We start from the raw sequence: 23379 nt of genomic DNA, 5'->3' as shown, positions 1-23379 counted from the left end.
ACTTCCAAGACACAAATATAAAACAAAGTACTGTAGCAAAATAACACATGGGTTATCTCCCAAGAAGTTCTTTCTTTATAGCCATTAAGATGGGCTCAGCAGTTTTAATGATGCACTCGCAAGAAATAGTATTTGAAGCAAAAGAGAGCATCAAGAAGCAAATTAAAAACACATTTAAGTCTAACATGCTTCCTATGAAAAGGATTCTTGTAAATAAACAAGTTCAAGAAGCATAATGCAACAAGCATAGAAAGATAAAACAAGTGTAGCTTCAAAAATTTCAGCACATAGAGAGGTGTTTTAGTAACATGAAAATTTCTACCACCATATTTTCCTCTCTCATAATAACTTTCAGTAGTGTCATGAGAAAACTCAACAATATAACCATCACATAAAGCATTCTTATCATGAGTCTCATGCATAAAATTATTACTCTCCACATAAGCATAATCAATTTTATTAGTACTAGTGGGAGCAAATTCAACAAAGTAGCTATCATTATTATTCTCATCATCAAATATAGGAGGCATATTGTAATCATAATCAAATTCATCCTCCATAACAGGTGGTAACAAAAGACTACTATCATTATAATCATCATAAATAGAAGGCAAAGTATCATCAAAGTAAATTTTCTCCTCAATTCTTGGGGGACTAAAAAGATCATGCTCATCAAAACCAGCTTCCCCAAGCTTAGAATTTTCCATAGCATTAGCAACAATACTGTTCAAAGCATTCATAGTAATAACATTCCCATTAGCATGCATATAAAGTTCCATGGGTTTTTTAATTCTCTCTTCAAACACATCATGTCCTAATTCAAGATAAAGTTCATAAAGATCTCTCATTTTGTTGTTGTCTTCCATTAAGCCTTACTAGTGTAAAACAAGAGACAAAAAGATGCAATTGCAGGATCTAAAGGAAATAGCTTCGAGTACTTACAACGGCGAAAATAGCTTAGTAGCCGAGATCCGGAGTGTGAGTACCTTTTACCTTTCCTCCCGGCAACGGCGCCGGAAAATAGCTTGATGTCTATGCCCCCTCCTTTTCCGTAGACGGTGTTGGGCCTCCAAGAGCGGAGGTTTGTAGAACAGCTGACAAGTTTCCCTTAAGTGGATCACCCAAGGTTTATCGAACTCAGGGAGGAAGAGGTCAAAGATATCCCTCTCATGCAACCCTGCAACCACAAAGCAAGAAGTCTCTTGTGTCCCCAACACACCTAATAGGTGCACTAGTTCGGCAAAGAGATAGTGAAATACAAGTGGTATGAATATATATGAGCAGTGGCAACGGCACCAGAAAAGTGCTTTGCCCAGGACAGTAAACAAGCAGTAGTAACGCAGTAAAACAATAAACAAGCAGCGATAGCAGTATTTAGGAACAAGGCCTAGGGATTACACTTTCACTAGTGGACACTCTCAACTTTGATCACATAACAGAATAGATAAATGCATACTCTACACTCTTTTGTTGGATGATGAACACATTGCGTAGGATTACACGAACCCTCAATGCCGGAGTTAACAAGCTCCACAATTCAATGTTCATATTTAAATAACCTTAGAGTGCATGAAAGATCAATTCGACTAAACCAAGTACTAACATAGTATGCACACTGTCACCTTCACACTATGTAGGAGGAATAGATCACATCAATACCATCATAGCAATAGTTAACTTCATAACCTACAAGAGATCATAATCATAGCCTACGCCAAGTACTAACATGGATGCACACACTGTCACCATTACACCGTGCAGGAGGAATAAAACTACTTTAATAACATCACTAGAGTAGCACATAGATAAATTGTGATACAAAACATATTGCAATCATAAAGAGATATAAATAAGCACTTCACTATGCCATTCATAACGAGTGAATAAGTATTCTGTGAAATATAGCCTAAGAGACCCACACGGTGCACACACTCGTCACCTTTACACACGTGGGACAAGGAGTCTCCGGAGATCACATAAGTAAAATTCACTTGACTAGCATAATGACATCTAGATTACAAGCATCATCATATGAATCTCAATCATGTAAGGCAGCTCATGAGATTATTGTATTGAAACACATAGGGAGAGAGATGAACCACATAGCTACCGGTACAGCCCCGAGCCTCGATGGAGAACTACTCCCTCCTCATGGGAGACAGCAGCGTTGATGAAGATGGCGGTGGTGTCGATGGAGGAGCCTTCCGGGGCACTTCCCGTCCGGCGGCGTGCGGAACGGAGACTCCTGTCCCCGGATCTTGGCTTCGCGATGGCGGCGGCTCGGAAGGTTTACGTGGGTTTCGTCGAACATGATAGGGTTTTCGCGACGGAGGCTTTAAATAGGCGGAAGGGCAGCCTCGGAGGGGCTCGGGGCCACCACACCATAGGGCGGCGCGGCCCCCTCCGGCCGCGCCGAGGGTGTAGTGTGGGGCCCCCGAGGCTTCCCTGCAGCGGCTCTCGGGTGTTCTGGAAGGTTCCGGGAAAAATAGGGACCTGGGCGTTGATTTTGTCCAATTCCGAGAATATTTCCTTACTAGGATTTCTGAAACCAAAAACAGCAGAAAATAGGAACTGGCACTACGGCATCTCGTCAATAGGTTAGTTCCGGAAAACGCATAAATATGACATAAAGTGTGCATAAAACATGTAGATATCATCAATAATGTGGCATGGAACATAAGAAATTATCGATACGTCGGAGACGTATCATAGCACATAGATTAATAGTGATACAAAGCTCATGATCACATAAAGATCACACCATGGGAGAGAGAGATGAACCACATAGCTACCGGTAGAGCCCTTAGCCTCGGGAGAGAACTACTCCCTGCTCATCATGGGAGACAACAACGGCAATAAAGATGGCGGTGGTGTCGATGGAGATGACTCCGGGGGCAATTCCCCGTCCCGGCGGCGTGCCGGAACAGAGACTTCTGTCCCCCGAAACTTGTCTTCGCGATGGCGGCGGCTACGGAACTCTTCGTGGAATATGACTGGATATTTTAGGGTTTTCGGAGACGGAGGAATATATAGGCGAAGGGGCGATGTCGGTGGAGTCCCGAGGTGGGCTCCCCACCTGGCGGCGCGCCCTGGGTCCTGGCCGCGCCCCCCTATGGGAAGGAGGCCCTGGGCCTCTCCCGGGCTTGCCCTTCTGGCTCCGTGTGTCCCTCGGAAAAATAGGAGGTTTGGCTTTTGTTTCGTCCAATTCCGAGAATATTTCCTGTGTAGGATTTCTGAAACCAAAAACAACAGAAAACAGGAACTGGCGCTTTGGCATCTTGTTAATAGGTTAGTCCCAGAAAATGCATAAAAATGATATAAAGTGTATATAAAACATGTGAGTATTGTCATAAAACTAGCATGGAACATAAGAAATTATAGATACGTTTGAGACGTATCAACGACAGTGCCACATGTAAGTAGAATTATCATTCAATTTAATTCGCTTAGCATCAATGTTATGAACATGTGTATCACTACTATCGAGATTTAACAAGAATAAACCATTCATCTCAGGTGCATGGCCATAAAAGACATTACTCATATAAATCGAACAACCATTATTCTCAGACTTAAATGAATAACCGTCTTGCATTAAACAAGATCCAGATATAATGTTCATGCTTAACGCAGGTACCAAATAAAAATTATTGAGGTTTAAAACTAATCCCGAAGGTAGATGTAGAGGGAGCGTGCCGACGGCGATCACATCGACCTTGGATCCATTTCCAACGCTCATCGTCACCTCGTCCCTCGCCAGGCTTCATTTATTCCGCGAGTTCTCGTTTCGAGTTACAAATGTGAGCAACCGAACCAGTATCAAATACCCGGGCACTACTACGAGAACCGAGTAAGATAGACATCAATAACATGTATATCAAATATACCTTTCTTCTTGATAAGGCCGCTCTTCGGATCAGCCAAGTATTTGGAGCATTACGCTTCCGAGTGCCCCTTCTCCTTGCGAGTAATAGCACACGTATCGGGCTTAGGGCCAGCCTTAGGCTTCTCGGGAGGCGTGACGGCTTTCTTGCCGCCCTTCTTGAAGTTGCCCTTGTTGTTAGGCTTGCCCTGTTTCTTGAGCCGGTGGTCTTGTTGACCATCAACACTTGGTGCTCTTTCGTATCTCAATCTCAGCAGATTTCAGCATGGAGAAGAGTTCAGGTAACTCTTTGTTCATGTTCTGCATATTGTAGTTCATCACAAAGTTCTTGTAACTAGGTGGCAGTGATTGGAGGACACGATTAATCCCCAACTTGTTAGGAATCACTATCCCCAAGTCACTGAGTTTCTTCGCATGCCTGGACATAGCGAGCATGTGCTCACTAACGGAGTTGCTCTCTTCCATCATGCAACTGAAGAAGTGTTTCGATGCTTCATAGCATTCCACGGCCGCATGAGTTTCAAAAATAGCTTTCAGCTCATTGACCAGCTCATACGGATCGTGGTGCTCAAAACGTTTTTGAAGATCGGCTTCCAGACTGCACAGGATGGCACACTGAACTTGAGTGTACCGAATGACCCGAGTCTCGTAAACATTCTTTACGTCCTCAGATACTACAGGAGGTGGTGGGGGACCCAGTGGTGCTTCGAGTACATATTGCAGATTTCCACCACTGAGGAAAATCCTCACATGGCGGAACCAGTCGGTGAAGTTGCTACCATTGCTCTTAAGCTTTTCTTTCTCTAGGAACTGGTTAAAACTGATGGAGGGGGACGCCATGATCTACAACATATTTGCAAAGAGTTTAGACTAAGTTTATGATAAATTGAGTTCAATTTTAATTCTTAAATTAACTAGGTGAACTCCCACTTAAAACAACATCCCTCGCATTGTCTTAGTGATCACACGAACCAAATCCACTACACCAAGTCCGATCTTCACGAGAAAAGATGTAGCTTCAAAGGCGAACACTCAAAGTGTTCATCATATCATTCATATGACTCATGCTCTACCTTTCGGTATCCCGTGTTCCGAGACCATGTCTGTACATGCTAGGCTCGTCAAGGCAACCTTAGTATCCGCGTGTGCAAAACTGGCTTGCACCCGTTGTATGCACATGTAGAATCTATCACACCCGATCATCACGTGATGCTTCAAAACGACAAGTCTTAGCAACGGTGCATACTAAGGGTGAACATTTTATTATCTTGATATTTTAGTGAGAGGGATCATCTTATAATGCTACCGTCGCGATCTAAGAAAAATAAGATGCAAAAAGGATTAACATCATATGCAATTCATAATGTGTGATATGATATGGCCTTTCTTCTTGTGCTTTTGATCTCCATCTCCAAAGCACGGACATGATTTCCATCATCACCAGCATGGCGTCAAGGTCAGTGGCGCCGCTTCATGGTTGTCCATCACTTATAGCTACTATAACAACTACTTGAAATAAAGCTATTACATGATGAATAGACACGCAGGTCTTTAACAAAAATTAAAGACAACCATTAGGCTCCTGTCGGTTGCCATAATACAATAATGAACATCTCATACATCAAATATAATCATCATCACATGGCCATATCACATCACCAAACCCTGCAAAAACAAGTTAGACGCCTCTAATTTGGTTTGCATATTTTACGTGGTTTAGGGTTTTCGAGTGAGATCCAATCTACCTACGAACATGAACCACAACGGTGATACTAGTGTTGTCAATAGAAAGAGCAAATTAGATCTTCACTATGGTGGGAGAGACAGACACCCGCAAAGCCACGTATGCAATACAAGTTGCATGTCAAGCGTGGAGCAAGTCTCATGAGACGCGGTCATGTAAAGTTAGCCCGGGCCGCTTCATCCCACCATCCCGCAAGATGCAAAGTGCACTAACTAAAAACAACAAAAGCATCAACGCCCACAAAACCATTGTGTTCTACTCGTGCAACAGATCTAAGCATAGACATGGCTCTGATACCACTGAAGGGTTCGATGCATGGAAAACAAAAAATTTCCTACCGCAAAGACGAATAAATCCAAGATCTAATCTATGGAAAAGCCAAGATCTAATCTACAAGATCGGAGTAACGAGATGGAGATGAAACTAACCCTCGAAGATTCGAAAGCCTATGAGATTAATCTCGTTGTTGATGTAGACGATTGTCCCCGGTGCTGCAATCCGGTAGCACTTCCGTACTCGGTCGCGCGTACGGTGTCGATGAAGCCCTTCCTCTCCCCGTTCCAGCGGGCAGAGGAGGTGTGGTAGATCTCCTCCAAGTTCCAGCAGCACGACGGCGTGGTGGTGGTGGTGGAGGAAGAAAAGCTGCAGGGCTTCGCCTAAGCCAGAGCAGCGTATGGTGGAGGAGAGAGGCGGCCAGAGGAGGGGACAATGATGGGATGGGTGGCCGGCCACCCTCTCCCATATTTATATAGGGGGCCAGGTCGGTGGGGTGGCCCCCTTTCCCATCTAGGGTTAGGGGGGCGGCGGCCAAGTGGGGGGAGAGAGATTTCCTCCCCCCAAGTTGATCCCCCCTAGGGAAACCCTAGGGGTTGGCCGGCTGGGCCTTGAGGGGCATGTGCCCCTGGCCCATTAGGCTAGGGAGCACCCCCTCGGCCCATGCTAGGCCTCCTAGGGTCGTGGGCCCACTGGTGGGACCCCGGAACCTTCTAGAACCTTCCCGGTCATCCACCGGAAAAATCCCGAACTTTTCTGAAACCTAGAAATCAACTTCCCTTATATGAATCTTATTCTCCGGACTATTCCGGACCTCCTCGTGACGTCCTGGATCTCATCTGAGACTCCAAACAAACTTCGTCTCCATACCATATTCAAATCTACTTATGCGACATCGAACCTTAAGCGCGTCACCCTACGGTTCGCGAACTATGCAGACATGGTCGAGACTCCTCTCCGAGCAATAACCAATAGCGGGATCTGGAGATCCATAATGGCTCCCACATATTCAACGATGACTTAGTGATCGATTGAACCATTTACATATGATGCCAATTCCCTTTGTCACGTGATACTTTACTTGTCCGAGGTTCGATCATCGGTATCTCCATACCTTGTTCAACCTCGTTACCGGCAAGTACTCTTTACTCGTACCGTGGTATGTCATCTCTTGTGATCTCAATCACATGCTTGCAAGCTAATCAGACGACGTGCCACCGAGAGGGCCCAGAGTGTATCTATCCGTCATCAGGATGGACAAATCCCACTATTGATCCATATGCCTCAACTCACACTTTCCGAATACTTAATACCATCTTTATAACCACCCATTTACGCAATGGCGTTTGATGTAATCAAAGTACCCTTCCGATGTAAGTGATTTACATGATCTCATGGTCGAAGGACTTAGACAACTATGTATCGAAAGCTTATAGCAAATTGAACTTAATGACTTGATCTTATGCTACGCTCATTTGGGTGTGTGTCCATTATATCATTCAACCAATGACATAACCTTGTTATTAATAACATCCAATGTTCATGATCACGAAACCATGATCATCCATTAATCAACAAGCTAGTTATACAAGAGGCTTACTAGGGACTCCTTGTTGTTTACACAACACACATGTATCAATGTTTCGGTTAATACAATTATAGCATGGTATGCAAACATTTATCATAAACACAAAGATATTATAATAACCACTTTATTATTGCCTCTTGGGCATATCTCCAACAATAGTAGCTTCATTAGCCCTCGCTAAAGCCTATGCATTATCCGCAATTACTTGGCTAGGAGTCATTGGGCGTAGGATGAAGGACTTGTCGTCGACCTTGAAGCTATAGGCATTTGTGTAACCATCATGGTTTGCTTTCTTGTCATATTGCCAAGGGTGACCAAGTAGCATATGGCACACCGTCATTCGTACCACATCACACTCAACGGTGTCTTCATATGCTCCAATCTTGAAGGATATTGTGACGGTGTGTTGAATCTTCACATTTCCGTTGTCACTTAGCCATTGTACATGGTAAGGATGGGGATGTTTTTGGAGCGGGAGGTTGAGCTTGGAACATAGTTCGGTGCTTGCAAGGTTGTGACAACTTCCTCCATCGATGATGACCTTGATTGACTTGCCATTGATTCCGGCTCTTGTTTGGAAGATGTTGCATCTTTGGTCTTCATTGGGGAGTGCATGGGTTGTCAAGACTTTGGTCACAACAAGTGATGGGCTTGCATCATGCACACATAGGATTTGCTCTTGATTATAACTGGGCATATCTTGGGCCGGGCCAGGCCAAAGAAGCCCAACCTCAATATGTCAGGCCTAAGCCCAGCTCGGCCCGACGAAATTCAGCACCTTGCAGGCCCGAGCCCGGCCCGAGGTAAAGCCCGACAGCTCGAGGCTCGGTTTGATGGCCCAAATCTGATGCTTTCCAAGCAAATCATTGCAAGTTCGGCAGCAAAATATGGGTGAAATTAGGTTGTGTTGTTGGTTGTTGCAGACTCCAGAAGAAATCCATATGAAAAAGGGGAGAAAAAGAAATCAAACAAATGGATGGATAGATTATAGGTCGTACAGATCCATTTGAGTTCCATGCATGCACGAAAATAAGATAAACATCCACATTTACATTGCTCCCTCACAGGCTCACTGCTCACATAAACAGATCTATCTACATACACAAGTTACGAATTTAAGAGGTACAGGTTGGTAACAACAAGAGCTAGATCTACAAACGGACATACACAGATAAGAGATAACTAATAGAGAAACTAGTAGCATCGGAATGCCAAATTGAGGATGAGGATTTGACTTGCCGGAAGAATGCGAGCGCAGCCACGCATGGGCGGACAGCCGCGGGCGTGTACGAGCGGATGACGTCGGCTGTATACGCATGGACGGCGGCAGCTGTGTACGAGCTAACGACGAAGCCAGGATGTGTCGGGAGAGGGTGGAGTGCTCTACTACTCGCGTCTTCCGCGACGCCGTTGTGAGTTGGGAGAGGGGATTTTTGTTATCTAGGGTTGTGAGGAGGGGGTAGCGGGCAGAGTGTGGCTTTTATATGGCGGCTGTGGTGGAAATTGCGGTGCGGGGCATATCAGATCCACACATAGACTAGAGTAGTCGGGTCGGGCTGGGCTAAATTCGGGCCAAAAATGGAAGCCCAGGCCCGGCCCAATTTTTGCTTCGGGCTATAAAATATGGACCGAGCCCAGACCAAGGTGCACTCATGGCTTGGCCCAGCCCGGGATTTTCGGGCCGTGCCAGGGCCGGGCTGACGGGCCAGGCTGCCCATTCCTAGGTATGCTCTTGATCTTCCAATGCATCATCTTCTAGATTGGTTGCGGCTTGCACTAAGACTTCATATTCACCTTCACTTAAGTACTCCACATCTCCATCATCCCGAATTATCATAACTCTAGTGTTCTTGCATTCAAAGGATTTATGTCCTTGGGCACCACACTTGAAGCAAGTGATGCTACTAGATCTGATGGAAGCTTTGGAGGACATAGTTGATGGTTCCGGCTTGAAGCTTGTTGTCTTGATAGCACTTCTTGTTTGCTTGGGAGGGTCCTTGGAGGAACTATCACTTGTCTTCTTTGTGCTTGAGGAAGCATTCGTTGCATTTCTTATGTCTTCTCACACTTGGCGCTCGGCCCTTGTAGCTTGATGAAGTAACTCAACCATGTTAGTGTAAGGCGATAATTCCACTATCCTCTTGACGGGGATGTTCAATCCATTTAAGAACCTTTCCATTGTTTGCTCTTCTCGCTCATCCACATTCGCACTCATCATGGTCATATGCATCTCCTTGTAGTATTCCTCAATGGACTTGAAACTTTGCTTGAGTTGGGTGAGCTTGTTGAAGAGGTCACATTTGTGGTGAGAGGGCACAAAGCGAGTGTGCATCCCTTCTTTCATCTCTTCCCATGTTTCAATGGGTTCAAGAAGGTTGGCTTCACGTTTGTCATTGAGTTCATCCCACCATACACTTGCATAATCTTCAAACTATAAAGATGTCATGGCCACTTTCTTGGCGTTGGAGTAGTTGTGGATGCGGAAGATCTTGTCTACTTTGCGAACCCATGATAAGTATGCTTCGGGGTCTTCTTCTCCTTTGAACTTGGACATGGTGAACTTTAGCTTCCCAAATATTTCTTCCTCATCACGTGCATTGCGTCGATGTAGTGGTCTTGCCTCCTCTTGATACTCATTATGGTTGCGAGGTTGTTGACGATGATTCTCATCTTCATTTCGGTGGTTTGGGTGAGGAGGATGCCTTCCATGTGGTTGCCGAGGGTGTGGTATCACACTTGCTTCACTTGATGCTTCGTCTTCATTGTGGTGACTTGCTTCACCTTGATGGGTATTTGGTGCTTTACGAGCTCGATGATTGAAAGGATTGTGTCTTCTATTGTCAATGTTGTTCCTTCTTGCGCCATTATCTTGAGGAGCATCAATATTGATGATTTGGTGTTCTTGATTCACTTCTTGTTCGGCGTCATTTTGTGGTTTCCTTTGAGCATTGGCCACTTGAGCTTCATGAGGTTGCTCTTGTTGTTGATGTGTCGCTTGTTCATGGCGAACACGTTCTTATTCACGTGCACGAAGGAGGTCTTGATCATGACGAAGATGTTGTTGTTCTTCTTGGAACTGAGCTTCAAGATTTTCTTGTTGTAGCCTCTCTTGTTCAAGTTGAACACGTACTTGATCCGCATCTTGAGCTTGTTGTTGAAGTACTTGAGCATCCACATTATGGTGACGTGGGTCTTCATTGGAGGCATGATGAGACGGAGCTCGATGCCTTGAACTATGAGAGCGCAACGACCTTAAGTGTTGGCTACGGTTGTTGGCGATGTTGGCAATAGCTTGTTCAAGGTGTGCCAACCTTTCTTCTTGTCGTCTCATGCTCGCCATGTTTTGTTTGCCTTGAGTAGCGAGTGTAGCCTTCAAATCTTGGCCTTGTGCATCAATCTTCTCATGTAGGTCTTGCACTTGGACATTGAGGTCCCTTCTTTGCACTTGAGCTCTTACTTCATAGCGTAAGACGGTCTCTTCCATCCTTGCCATTATGTCATGGATACTCTTGTTGACGGCTTGAGTAGCTATCCAATGTTAGTGCCGCGTCATCAGCAATTGGTTCCCCTCTCCACTAGATATGTTTACAAACTAAAACAAGAACTATGTTGTGTGTGCGGTGGGGGGTAGAGAAAAACTCACAAGTAAGTCAAAGACTCACAACAAAATTGGAAAGGTGTGTCAAGGTGAGGAACAACCGGTACACATGCGAAAACACACGCAAAAGGCTAAGAACTCTATATGGTGTTAGGTATGGATCTGGAAAGCCAAATGGAAAAACCAAACAAAATGTCTATTGTCAAAAGTGGGTAAGGTCCAAAAAGTCAAAAGTAAAAAGCGGTGATCACAAAAGGCATACACAAGATGGAACACACGCACGGGACAAAATGGGGTTCGCGTGACTAAGGAAAATGAGCAAAAACAAAATTGGAACTAACGAAGACTACTAGCTCGGTGTCACGCTAACACAAGAGAGACCGTGGCTTGGTTGCGAAATTGAGAAGCAACAAGATTTGTGCAAGACGCCTCTCTTATCTTTTCTCTCTTTTGCTTATAAGCTTTGGACTCATTTGTATGTAGGTGTCACTCACACACGTTTTCTTTTTGTATTTTCTTTCTTTTTCTCACTATGTAAGGATACTACTATCTATGTAAGTATGTCACACTCATTTTGCTTATCTTTTCACAATGAGCTTGCTTCGTAGCTTTGCTCAACTCACGCACACCCTCACGGCCGGGACGCGTGCGCAAGGCTTCACAACACTAGAAAGCCACTCTCGATGGGAAAGGTACGCAAAGGAAGCTAGGGCTACAAGTTAAAGGGCAAGTTATATATCACATCCCGAAATTTTCTAAATTTTGGAATGTAAAATAAAAATAAATTTGATGCTTGATTGTTTGAAATTGATTGAAAATTCACAAAGAATTAAAACTTTTTAAAAGTTATTTACAAGTTAATTTCAAAATAGTATATTTAAAGACTTTTGGTTTTAAAGTATTTTCAAAATCAAACATATCTTTGCCTTCAAGATTTTCAAATCCTTAAAGGATTTCTATTTAAGAAAATAAAACTGTTGAAAAACTATATTTGCAAAATAATACCCAAGTAGCCATATAGGCCAAGTGCATATAATAATAATTTTTTTTCACAAATGAATTTTAAACAAGTTTCTTGTTGTCCTAAAACACTATTTTAATTTTTACAAATTTTTATAAACTTATTTGGTATGCGTATATTAAAACTATTCACACATAGCCACAATGGTATAGTAGTAATAAAATAATATAAAATAATAATTTATAAAATTTAAATCCTTTTATTGTCCTATGCTGAGCAAAATAATTTTACAAACTCGTAGAATTTCGTTTCACTCAAATCGGAATTATGAAACTAGTTTTATACAAGAAACAAGTAAAAAGAAAAAGAAAAAAAAGAGAAAAAAAATACAATGGGCCGGTCAGCCGGACCAACCGGCTAAGCCGAGCCCAGCCGGACCGAGCCGAGTCGGTCGTGTCTACCCTGAGCACGCACAATTTCAGTGTTTGATAAAATTATCTTCACTTAAACGCAGTTTTTTTTTGACCTATATAACTCTGAATTCAGATCCGTTTGTTTCTACGCGTTCCTAACTTCGAGGTCTACCTTTTACACCGACCTATGCTCTATGCAAAGCCTCCATTATATCGCAGTTTCGTTTTCCCTCCTTTCCTCCTCTCAAAACCCTAGATCAACGAAATCTTAACTCGTTGTTTTGACCACCAAAACCACCTCAAATCGCTTCGGGCTCTACACGAAAGTTGTAGATCTCGTCGAGATCTTTCAATCCCGACCAATCTCATCTCTTTTCGTCCACCATACACGGATAATTTCGCATCGCAATGCGTCAGGTCTGACAAAGGGAATCTTCAATTAGTTCATGCTCATTCCACGAAATCTAAATTCCTTTGGTGAGTATGTAGATCCGATCATCCTCTACAACTTTCATGTTGGAAGTTTTTCGATTTGAAGTACTAATTTGTCGCTCATCTATAGATCTATTTCGAGTCAACCGGTGCCAAATCGAGTTTCAAAACGATCTCGAATCGTCATGACATCAACACGGAAGTTCTTCCTCTCGTCAAGATCTTTCAATTACCGCAAGTCTCATCTTGTTTCGTTCATCGAGCAAGGAGAGAAAAATGTAATACAAGATTTAGATCTTATAAGGTATAACTCAGATCTTGTCAAACTCATTATTTCGTTGTAAAAAGTAAATTATGCATTAGATAGATCTATTAATTCTATACAACTTTGATGTACAAAGTTTTTCCATCTGAGTAAATTTTTCTGTCAACTATTGACATCATCATGACATCAGCATAGTCAACTCGGTCTGGTCAAAGTCAAACTACAGTCAGCAGTACAGTCAGCAGTACAGTCAGCGGTACAGTCAGCAGTCCAGTCAGCGTCTCAGTCAAACTCGGTCAAACTCATTTTAAATTTAAATTTTAAATATCAGATTATGTGTCCAACTTAGAAATTCATTATAAAATCATCCAGAGGTCCAAAATTTACAAACTTTATATCGTTCGAAAGCTTATAACATGTAGAATCCAAATATGCAAAAATACTGTATATGTTATGTAATAGTTTTCGAATCATAATTCAAATGATTTAATTAATCCTTTTTCACTATAAAAATTATATCAAATAATCTACTGGTCCAAATTTAACAAATTTGTAGTCTCTGGAATCCTTAGAACATGCAGAACATCATGAAAATAGAAAACATCGGAGTTGTTATGTGCACAAACTTGATACATTCAAATTCATTCAAATCACTATTTCGATCATAGCTTAAGTCCTAAAAATAATTTAGGAGTAAACCCAATTGCACAAGTCTTGTTATGCAGTACTCTATCCAATAGAACCACTGTCCAAAATATTGAATCACTTTGCAAATATTCAAATTCAAATATGAGAATTTGAGTATATATCCATTATGGATTTCTAAAAGCCCTTCTCAACATGACTCCTTTGAGAAGGTGAAACTTAAGATCACATCCACACACCAATACCACTAGATACTTTACCTTGAATCAATATCGTGTCTATCCAAATTGTTTTTCATTCATTCCTTTGACTAGTTTAAAACTATTCAACTTACAAATGAGTAATTTGAGTAATTCCATATATCATTAGTTCATACCCAAATCTATGTGTAACCCATACTATCTTAGTAAGTGTTGTCACATTTTACTAAACGATATTTTGAGTTGCGCCATTTTCAGACTCATGTGATTTATCACATGGATCATTCCAATTTTCCCATTCTTGAGTAGCAAACAACAATTGACCATAGGTTCTTGTCAATCATTTTCTTCTGAGTACTTAACTTGGATAATCATTTTCTTTCCAAGTATTTGACGCATTCATTCAATATCGTCGATTCATATCTTGCAAGCCAAACCTCATGCCATACCTTAGTACCATAGAGCGATTTCCGATTGTTGTCTTGTTTGATTATGATGTTGTTGTTGAATGGTGTGTTTATGTTGTGCTATATTCTATGTTATAGTTTGTACGGAGAGGCACGTATTTTGATTAAGAGAAGTGAACGCGCTTCGACTACCAAAAAGGCAAGTGTCACTCAATTACCAACCTATTTTGTTAAGCATTAGTGTTTTATAAATTAGTATGCATGGTAGAATTTTGATTTCGAAAGTTATGCTATGCTTATCAATCCCAGTAGTGTGTAGCCACCATGAACCCTTGCTAGCATTTTTAGTTTGCCTAGCAATAACAAAATGCCATTGCTGATTTGATTATTCTGGATTGTGAGTATTGGGAATTAAAATTAACAACCTTAATGAAACACCTGGGTGGATTGGTTGAATGGTGGGCGGCTACTCAGGGCCACAGGACTCCTGTCTAGTACTTGTCTTGTGGTTGTCTTCGCCTGAGGGTGCGCATAAGTTGAGTGGCTACTCAGGGCCACATGACTCCTGTCTAGTACTTGTCATGTAGTTGTCGTCGCCTGAGATGTGCACTTGTGGTTGGCCACTCAGGATTAAAGAGGTTAATATGTCGTCCATGTTTTAGATAGCTTCCAGTGCAGCCTTATGGTATTATGGGCTCTGCCGGGATTAAGTAAGTAGTGAGGTCCAACTTGTTGCTAGACATGATGATGTGGTGACGGCCAAACGGGAACGGGTCTAGCTAGTTATGGTTGAAACCTTCTTCTGAAAGATCTTGTCTCATTCTTCTCTTGGGAAGGGTGGGTCGTAAGGTGAAAGTGCACACCCTCTCGAGAGTTAAACCTAAGATCTTAGCCGTGTCCCCGGTTACGGACAATTTGAGCTTTCTAGGCAGGGAATGTACGGAAGAATCTCATCATCTTTTCTGAATGATTTAAAAATTTGAGTAGCAACTGTCGGATAGTACATGGGAGATGTAACCATGGTACTGTTTATGACAATATTACAAGTTTTACAAAAGTTTTGTTTTAAATAAAATATAGGATAAAATTGGCTTTATGCAAATTTGCCTAAACTCCACTTGCCAAATATCATGTAGATAGTCATGCCCAAAACTGCCATCATATAAGTGTCATTTGCCAGTACATCATTGTACTGACCTCCATTCGTGGGGCTGCATATTCAAACGTGCAGGATTTTCTGAGGAGAAGTACGTGGTAGGATCTCGAGTCTACATTCCAACATGACTGCCTGTGACGCATGAAGATGATGAAGGCTCATTGATGATTTACATTTCCGCTGTGTTTATTCTGAGCTAGTCCATGTGACTATGCAATTTGTAAGGTTTTATTGTACCCTCTGGATCAAAGATGTAGTAATTTGATACTATTGCAATGATTACTATATTTTGTAATGTGTGTGCTATCAGTGATCCCGGGAATAGCACTATACACAGGTATCTTGCCTTTATTTAAAAGGTAGGGTGCTACATTATACCACTTTATGATGGTGGCCGACGATGATCTCGAACTTGCGTTGGTGGTGTGTGGGGTCAAATGAACCGCTTGGATCCTTGGGGTGCTGTCTTCTTGTCGACATTGCGGAAGCTTGTGGTAACTGAAATGGCACTCAATACCGAAGTCCAAACACAAATAGGAAATGCCAATACGAAAATGAAGGTAGGTGTGAAAAATTTCGGGCCACCGGAAGTGCCGACGTCTGTGGCCGGTAGTGCCGGCCCGACGGTATTGCCAGTCTTGCGTCGCGGTAGTGCCGGCGGGGGCGGAACTGCTTGTTCTTCCTTGCGGCAGTGCCAGTCGCAACGGGTTCCGCGGCTGTTCGTCGATTTGGCGGAAATTGGATCCGAAAATCTTAGAATTCATGGGGAAATTGGCACAATAAGCTGGGAGAAGATGGGGAATTGTAGATCAACACCAAAGGCAAGTTTCTATTGGAACAAAACCACGAAAAACTCAACAAATTGTCAGATCCAACCAAGGCCAAATTAGGGCTATTTTTTGGGAATTTTTGAATTTTTTCAAGAAATTTTTTGGGGGATGTGGGGGTCAAATCCGTGGCAACCAAGGAGCTCTTGATACCATATGATGAGGGCTGAGACCTAGGGGAGGTCCGATCTTCACGGATTTGAGGGCGGTGGTGAAGAACACGGGTGGAAAGTGGAGGGGATCGGAGATACAAACGCAACATACACACACAACCGGTTGTTCTTTGTTGGCCCGATACACCAACCTAATAGAATTGCAAGGCAAAGACCGACAATGAGTAGAATCCCTCACAAAAGATTGGCAATCAATTGGTAGAGTTCCAAAAAGGGAAAGAGTGCAAATAGATAGAATTGCAAGAAGCAAAAGATCCACACACACTAGAATCCCTAGAATGGAAGACACCAATCACTTAGAAGATCCTTGATAAACTTCATAGATTCACATCTAGAAGGGTTTCCCATGGGGGAGGAGCAAAGCTCATATCTATCTCAAAACAAGTCTAACCCCTAGAGAGGGTCTGGAAGGGAAGTACTTATAGTCCAGATTCGAGCAGGAGTAGTTTGGTAATTTGGTACAAATGAACAGGGCCACAGATGGGCAGATGAGCGGCCCAGATTCGACGTTGACTTGTTGGAGCGGTAATGCCGGGCTTCACGGGCGGTAGTGCCGGCCTGAGCGTTGAGATGATGGCTGGGGCGGTAGTGCCGCCCCCCTTGGCGGCAGTGCCGGTGGCACGGGCGGTAGTGCCACTCTTCTTGGCGGCAGTACCGCTGACATCGGTTGCAGTGCCGCTTTGGCTGGCGGCAGTGCCGTGCCTGCAGGATGTCCTTGCTGGTCCTTGGCGTCCTGGAGGAGAAGGGCGTGGTGACGTTGACTCTCTTCCACCTCGTGGTCCTTTCCTGAGCGCTCCACCACGCCTTCTTCCCGAGGTTCGTACTTGATCACACAAAGGGTATCAGAATGAAGTAGAATACCATTCAAAGGTGTGTCGAATGTGTACATAGAAAGGAGGGAATTAACCTCTTGGTGTAGGGACTTAGCCCGAGCTCGTGTCATTGGGCCACGAGGAGGGCTTGTCGGTCTTGAGGCGGAGGTGTCCAAAAACACCACGTATCAATCAAAACATAATGAAACCTCATGATCAATTTTGAAACCCAATGAAACTAATTCAAACATGATTATGCCTATTGAAACAAGTTGTTTCAAAAAAATATTTTCGCTAGATTCTCATTAGGTTTTTCAAAGTTTCATCAGGTTTCAAAAGTTGAATTTTAAATATTGTCGAATTATATTGAATACTAGTATTGTTTTGTAGATTTCTTCAATAGGAACCCAAATATTTGAATTTCAATTGAACTTTTGGTCAAAAAGCTATAGATTTCTCAAGTTTTACAAGTAGTACTACAATGTGTGGGAGGAGAGAGAAGCAACCTGAAACATACTTTGCAAAAGTTGAAGAGAGAGAGAGGATGGGCCCATGCACAGGACTTCTTGTGCACAGAACATGTGTTGTCCACCTAGTAGTACCAACTATGATTATTTCCTTCATTCCAAATTGGCCCGCTTTGAGGGTCCCCGAGGGATCAAATCGTAGATCCTTCGGATCCCCCGTCGTCGGATCTGATCAATATCATCTGGCTCATCGACATCCCCCCTCTCTCTATTTTGCTGCACTGAAGCAAACTACGGAGCTTCTCACTCTCGCGCCGAGGTGCCGCCGCGCCCTGCAGCAATCGGCAGTAGGGATGGCACGGATTGTACGTTCAATCTGCTACTCTTCTACCCCTCCTCCCATCGTTGCTTCGAGCTCTGCCTCAAAACATGCTCCATGCCGGCAACGTGTGTCCCATTCGAGGAGTGACGACGCTAGAGGTCCTTTGATACAAGGGATGTGTGTTCGCTACAATAATACGCACGTAGTTTTCGATCAGAATCCACAGACCGAACAACGTGCTGCATCGGTGAGTCCCCATGATTTGCTTGCTGTGCTGCTAGGGTTTTTTCTGCATTTCGGTTTTCTTATGACTGAGGCCTAGTATGGTTCTGCTATAAATTTCTCCAAGGTATATGTTCCATGAATCTAGATGTTCCCCATGTTTTGTTGATATTCTTCTAGGTATAACTAAATTAATTGCTTCATGAACTTGCTACAAAATATGCTAGATGTTCTGCAAAAAAGTTAGATGCTTACTAGAATTGTTGTTGGGTAGATATGTGAGGAAAACTTGCTGATGTTCTTTACAATTGTTGATGATGAAGACCTCCTAGTGTTTACTTGTTAATTGTACACACATAAAATTGCTTCATGGTTAGTGAAAAATGGTTGCGTAAATATCTGATTCATGTTTGCTTGCATAACTTTGTCATAGTGCATTGTTGTTGTTGAATGCTAAGAAGCATAATGTTGTCTGCTGCCATAATCTTCTAAAGCATTTTTTACAACTTAATGTTGTAATACAAATGCTCTCTTAGATGCTACGTAGAATTGTTGCATCATGTTGTTGTTTGAAAAAATATCTCTATGTTTCAAAAGATAATTAACTCAACGTCTCAACCACATACATATTTTGTTTGTTTGCATGTGTTGTTGTTGATACCACTCTTGGAGGTTTCAACCTGAGCGAGCAGCTTTCGCATAGGAAGGTTCCTGCAAACAATGCACAATCAAAACATTAGCACGGCTCAGATAATGGGTTGCCTCTAAATATGGATGATGGTGTCCATAGGTGCCTGGGTTATGTGAAGAAGGATGTTTCCAACATAACAAACTATGTTGGGAGAAGAAGTGAAGTGTGGCATTTTCCGATTGTGCGATTATAATTCTGTCTTTTTGGAAGTAGCAAGCAAAGTCCAGTTGCAATGATGCAAATATCATTATCATGAACCATATATGAGATTATTAGGTGAAATATTTCACATTAATTCTTGAGGTTTCCATCACATAGTACATACTTCCCGACGCAACGCCAACAAATAATCATCACAATGATGAAATACACTTCGGAATATAATTCGATCAACTACTGACCCCACTAATATAGGGACCGTCGTTCTCAGCTGGAATTTACAGCTGAACCCTACTGAATGGACTATGTACATCAAGGAGACCGACGCAACAGCAAGCTTGTCAAGCTAGTTGCGCCTCTTTCTCGGCGCCCTGTTCCACGCGGCCGGAGAGAGGTGCCAACTGGCCGCCGTCGGCCGGCAGATCGTCCTCGTGCGCCTCCTCGGGGAACTCCAGGTCTCGCGCGAACTGCACGAACAGGGGCCAGTGGTCCGGCGAGAAGAACTCCGCGCCCATCCGCTGGTACGTCAAGTGGCACGGCCGGGTGCGGTCGGCGGTCAGCAGGCCGCCCCAGACACCGGCGGGGCCGGCGCCATCGGTGGCTACGACGAGCGACGCGTTCTCGTACGCGAGCCGAGCGCCGTGCTCCGTGCAGGCGTCCTTGATCTGGGCCAGGACCTCCTCTGCCTCTGACCCGGCGACGGCGTCCATCGTACCGGACACGAGCACCGTGCAATCGTGCCGCGCGAACATCTCGGCCACCTGGCCGTACCCTCCGTGCAGGCCGGCGGTGGCCTCCGCGGGGCGCGACCGGCGACGCAGGAATGGCACCTTGGCGGACAGCTCGATCTGCTTGCCGAAGAACACCCTGGTGGCCGCGGCCAGGACGCGGTCACCGTGCGCCAGGAGCTCCCCGGCGTACCACGAGAGGAAGAAGCTGCCGTACTCGGTCTGCCACGAGCCCCTGAAGAAGCCCGAGGACTCCGGCGGGTCGTCGTACCGCGGCGCGTCGTGTGGGCCCGCCAGGCCCCACAGCGGCCGGCCCGACGAGTCGGCGTGCTGTTTCAGCCGCGCTAGCATGTGCTTGTCGTAGCACTGGAACTCGCCGTCGCCCGCGTAGCCGTCCGCGCGATCGCATCCCGGCGGGTACGACGGGTACCGGAGCTCGCCATCGGGACCCAGGCTGACCGTCACGTCCTGTTGAATTCCAAGGAAAATAATCAAACAACAGTTACTTATGGTGTGGCCAAATTTGAAAATTGATCAAACAAGTTATGTTCTGTCTTACGGTAACGGTAGAGCCCAAGAAGTCCAGGAAGGCGTCGGCGAAGCTGCGGAAGAAGGCCTCGTATGCCTGCAGCGGCGACTTCCCGGCGAGCACCGGTAGGTCGTCGACGGCGAAAGAGAGACATTCCTTGCGGCGATTGCCAGAGCGGTCGGTAAAGAGGATGTCCGGGTCGGCGGCGAGCGCGTCAGCGACCCAGCCGGGGAGAGCAGTGTCGCGGAGCGTGGTGCCGGAGTCAGCGATCGACTCTGTATTGGTGGTGTGAGCGCCAGCCACCGTGTCGGAGGCAGTCGTAACTGGGTCAGGTACCGGTTCGGCGCTAGCGTCAACGACTTCATCGGGGAGCGTGGCGCCGCGACCGTGTGTGAGGAGCGAGACCCGGAGGCTGAGCCCGGCGTCGCGGACCAAGCCGGCGACGGCGAGGTACCCAGTCCACTCGAACCGCTCCTCCGATCCGGGCTGCACGACGGCCCAAGACACGGGCAGCTCGACGCCGTCGACGCCGAGCAGCTTGAGCGCGCGCAGCCCCGCCTTGATGGCCCGGGGCCGGCTCACCGCGGCCCCGTCGCAGGAGACCACGTCCGCGGGGAGGCCGACAAAGAGCCTCATCGCCCGCGCGTCGTCGTCGCCCGCGACCTCGGTCCTCTGCTCCTCGGCGACGAGCTGCGCCCTCGCGATCACGAGGCCCAGCCTGGCCCGGACGCCCCAGCTGGCGGCGCACCGCGTCGTGGCAGCAAGCCGAACGGCCTGCCACCGGTTCCCGGACAGCGCCGCCTTCCCGACGCGCCGCTGCCCAGCCGCCGCCGTCTGCTGCTGCATGAGCACGGCTTCCATCGTCGTTGCCGATCGGATCAGCCTGATTGCGACGAGGCTTGCTGCTGCGTTGCTTTCGCTTCCGCGTCTGCGATTGCGTTTTGCTTGTGGCTGCTACTGCTTCGTGCTACGAGTAGTTGAGGTCTCCGTTCCGTTTTTCCCGCGTATTTATGCGCGGGATCGAGCGCAAGGAAACAAAACGGAGAGCGCCACGTGGGACATAATCGGCCACCACCAGTAACGCAAAAGTGGTCGGGCCTTATCGAGTCAATGACTGGTGGGTCTATCCGAATCAACCGCATGTGGTTCCAGGATGATTGGGGGGCACGTAAGTCATTTCCGTGCTGCCAGTTGCGGGCGGGTGAACTCGTGGATAAGTTGGCACGTCGAAGGGGAGCCACGTACACGGTCGGTCGCCCGGGCAGCTGACGCGTGGGCCTACGCTTGTCAGTCACCTACGAAGGCTGACGCTGATGCGTGGGCCCTGAAAGTCCAGGCGTTGCTGCGAAGGAGAAGAGCGTACGCACCGCACGACATATTGGGGTGAGGGTTTTAGTTGCCTGACGTGGCGGTCTCGGATATGTGGGTGAACGACACCTACTCTATTTTTTGGCATGAAAATTCGCAAAAAAAAAAAATATTTTTTGGCATGAAGTTCACGGCGAGCGGCGGCCACGAGCGCATTGCGTGGATACGGAATTTCCTTCCGGCGGTCTACGCACACGCAAGTGATCCTGCGTTTGTCATTTCGTTTTCAAGCTTGGACTCTTGGTACTGGTTCAAAGGCTCTTTTGTTGGTAGATCGACCAACGTATTCAGGGACGGCAACTAGTGGTTGACAGCTTCCCATTTTTCTTGGCGCATTGTGCTATTTTTGTTCTTGTTACGGAATGGATTGTTCGTTTTGTGTCACACTTCAGAGAACGGCCGTGTGGGCAAACACTTTGTGTGGCTGGTCCGCTGGTGTAATGAATGCAGTAAGATTAGTGTGATGCAATTATATCGCAAGAAAATGTTAATGCACCTCCCTACCGGAATTGTGAAGGTCGGAATAGTGGCTAAATCACAAAGAAAGGTGTAAATCTAGTAGTACGAAAACGGTTTATTGCCTTCTACAAATGCAACCATTTGAAACATCTCAAAGAAAAAGTACGTCGGTCAAAGTTTTGAATTTTTTTCTTCCGACTAGAACATGTGCATAATTATCATTTCTTTTCTGCACTTATAGTACTCCTCCGTCCGCGAATAAGTGTGCATTTTGCTTTCGTAAAAGTCAAACATGTGTATGTGTTCTTGATAGTAAGGGAACTGTTTGTCGAGTTTGCTATGTTTGAATTGCTCAGAATAGGTTGTCAATCTTCTTCGTCTTCTTCTTTGCTCTAAATGGAGTTCCAAATCCAAATGCTCATAGGTGTGTTCATTCTTAAAAGTCGTAGTGTTGAATTGAATGCGGACAAATCTAATCTTTCTACGGTGTTCACCGTAATGTTATTTGGTAGTCTCCGAGTGAGTTTAATTTCCGAAAGCATCGTCACAAATGCACCAGGCCACCAGCCAACTTAACCGCACACAAACAAGGACATGTAGCGAATCTATATGTAGAACATGTACGATCGCCAAGAGTAAGAAGGGGAGCACAAACATCGGGGCAGGGAAGGCCACGACAACGGTATCTTTATCGATTGTCCCCTATGCTGTTGTTGAAGTCGCTGATTTCGCAGAAGTCGACGAGATAGCAGCAAGCCGTGTGGAATTAAGGGCCTCTTTGTTTCGGCTGGCTGTGGCTGGCTGTGCAGCTGTGCAGGAAAAGCTGCTGTGCAGGAGAAGCTGCTGTTTTAAGTTTTAGGCTTTGGCAACTGAGCTGGCTGTTAAATTGTGAACTAGGAAATAGTCCAAAATACCTTGAGAACCTGTATTATTATTGATTTACGTGTAAGGGTCTATAAAATACATATGCTAATGTAGTTTTAGTCAAAAGACATATCCATTACAAATATCGATTTATCCAAATCATGTATCAATATCATTTTCCTAGGTAGCACAA

General features: G+C 45.0%; 1 protein-coding gene across 1 annotated transcript; it reads right to left on the bottom strand.

The window, feature by feature from the left end:
* Positions 1–19351: 19351 nt before the first annotated feature.
* Positions 19352–21141, bottom strand: LOC124700321 (inactive beta-amylase 9-like). Its single transcript, XM_047232474.1, has 2 exons — positions 20526–21141; positions 19352–20434 (listed from the first exon to the last, which is right to left on the bottom strand). Exons 1-2 carry the CDS (start codon positions 21129–21131, stop codon positions 19580–19582), a joined length of 1461 nt encoding a protein of 486 aa, XP_047088430.1. The 5' UTR covers positions 21132–21141; the 3' UTR covers positions 19352–19579.
* Positions 21142–23379: the final 2238 nt, after the last annotated feature.

Source organism: Lolium rigidum, chromosome 3, assembly GCF_022539505.1.
Source record: "Lolium rigidum isolate FL_2022 chromosome 3, APGP_CSIRO_Lrig_0.1, whole genome shotgun sequence".
Taxonomy (NCBI): Eukaryota; Viridiplantae; Streptophyta; class Magnoliopsida; order Poales; family Poaceae; genus Lolium; species Lolium rigidum.
Note: the sequence above shows the minus strand (reverse complement) of the source record. Positions and strands in the feature narration are given on the sequence as shown.

What these genes read in the sequence shown, in the direction of transcription:
- LOC124700321 (XM_047232474.1), bottom strand. Translation starts at nt 21,131, where the DNA reads ATGAGGCTCTTTGTCGGCCTCCCCGCGGACGTGGTCTCCTGCGACGGG. An exon ending in TCTTGGGCTCTACCGTTACC is followed by an intron (nt 20,435 to 20,525) that starts GTAAGACAGAAC and finishes GGAATTCAACAG; the next exon opens with GACGTGACGGTCAGCCTGGG.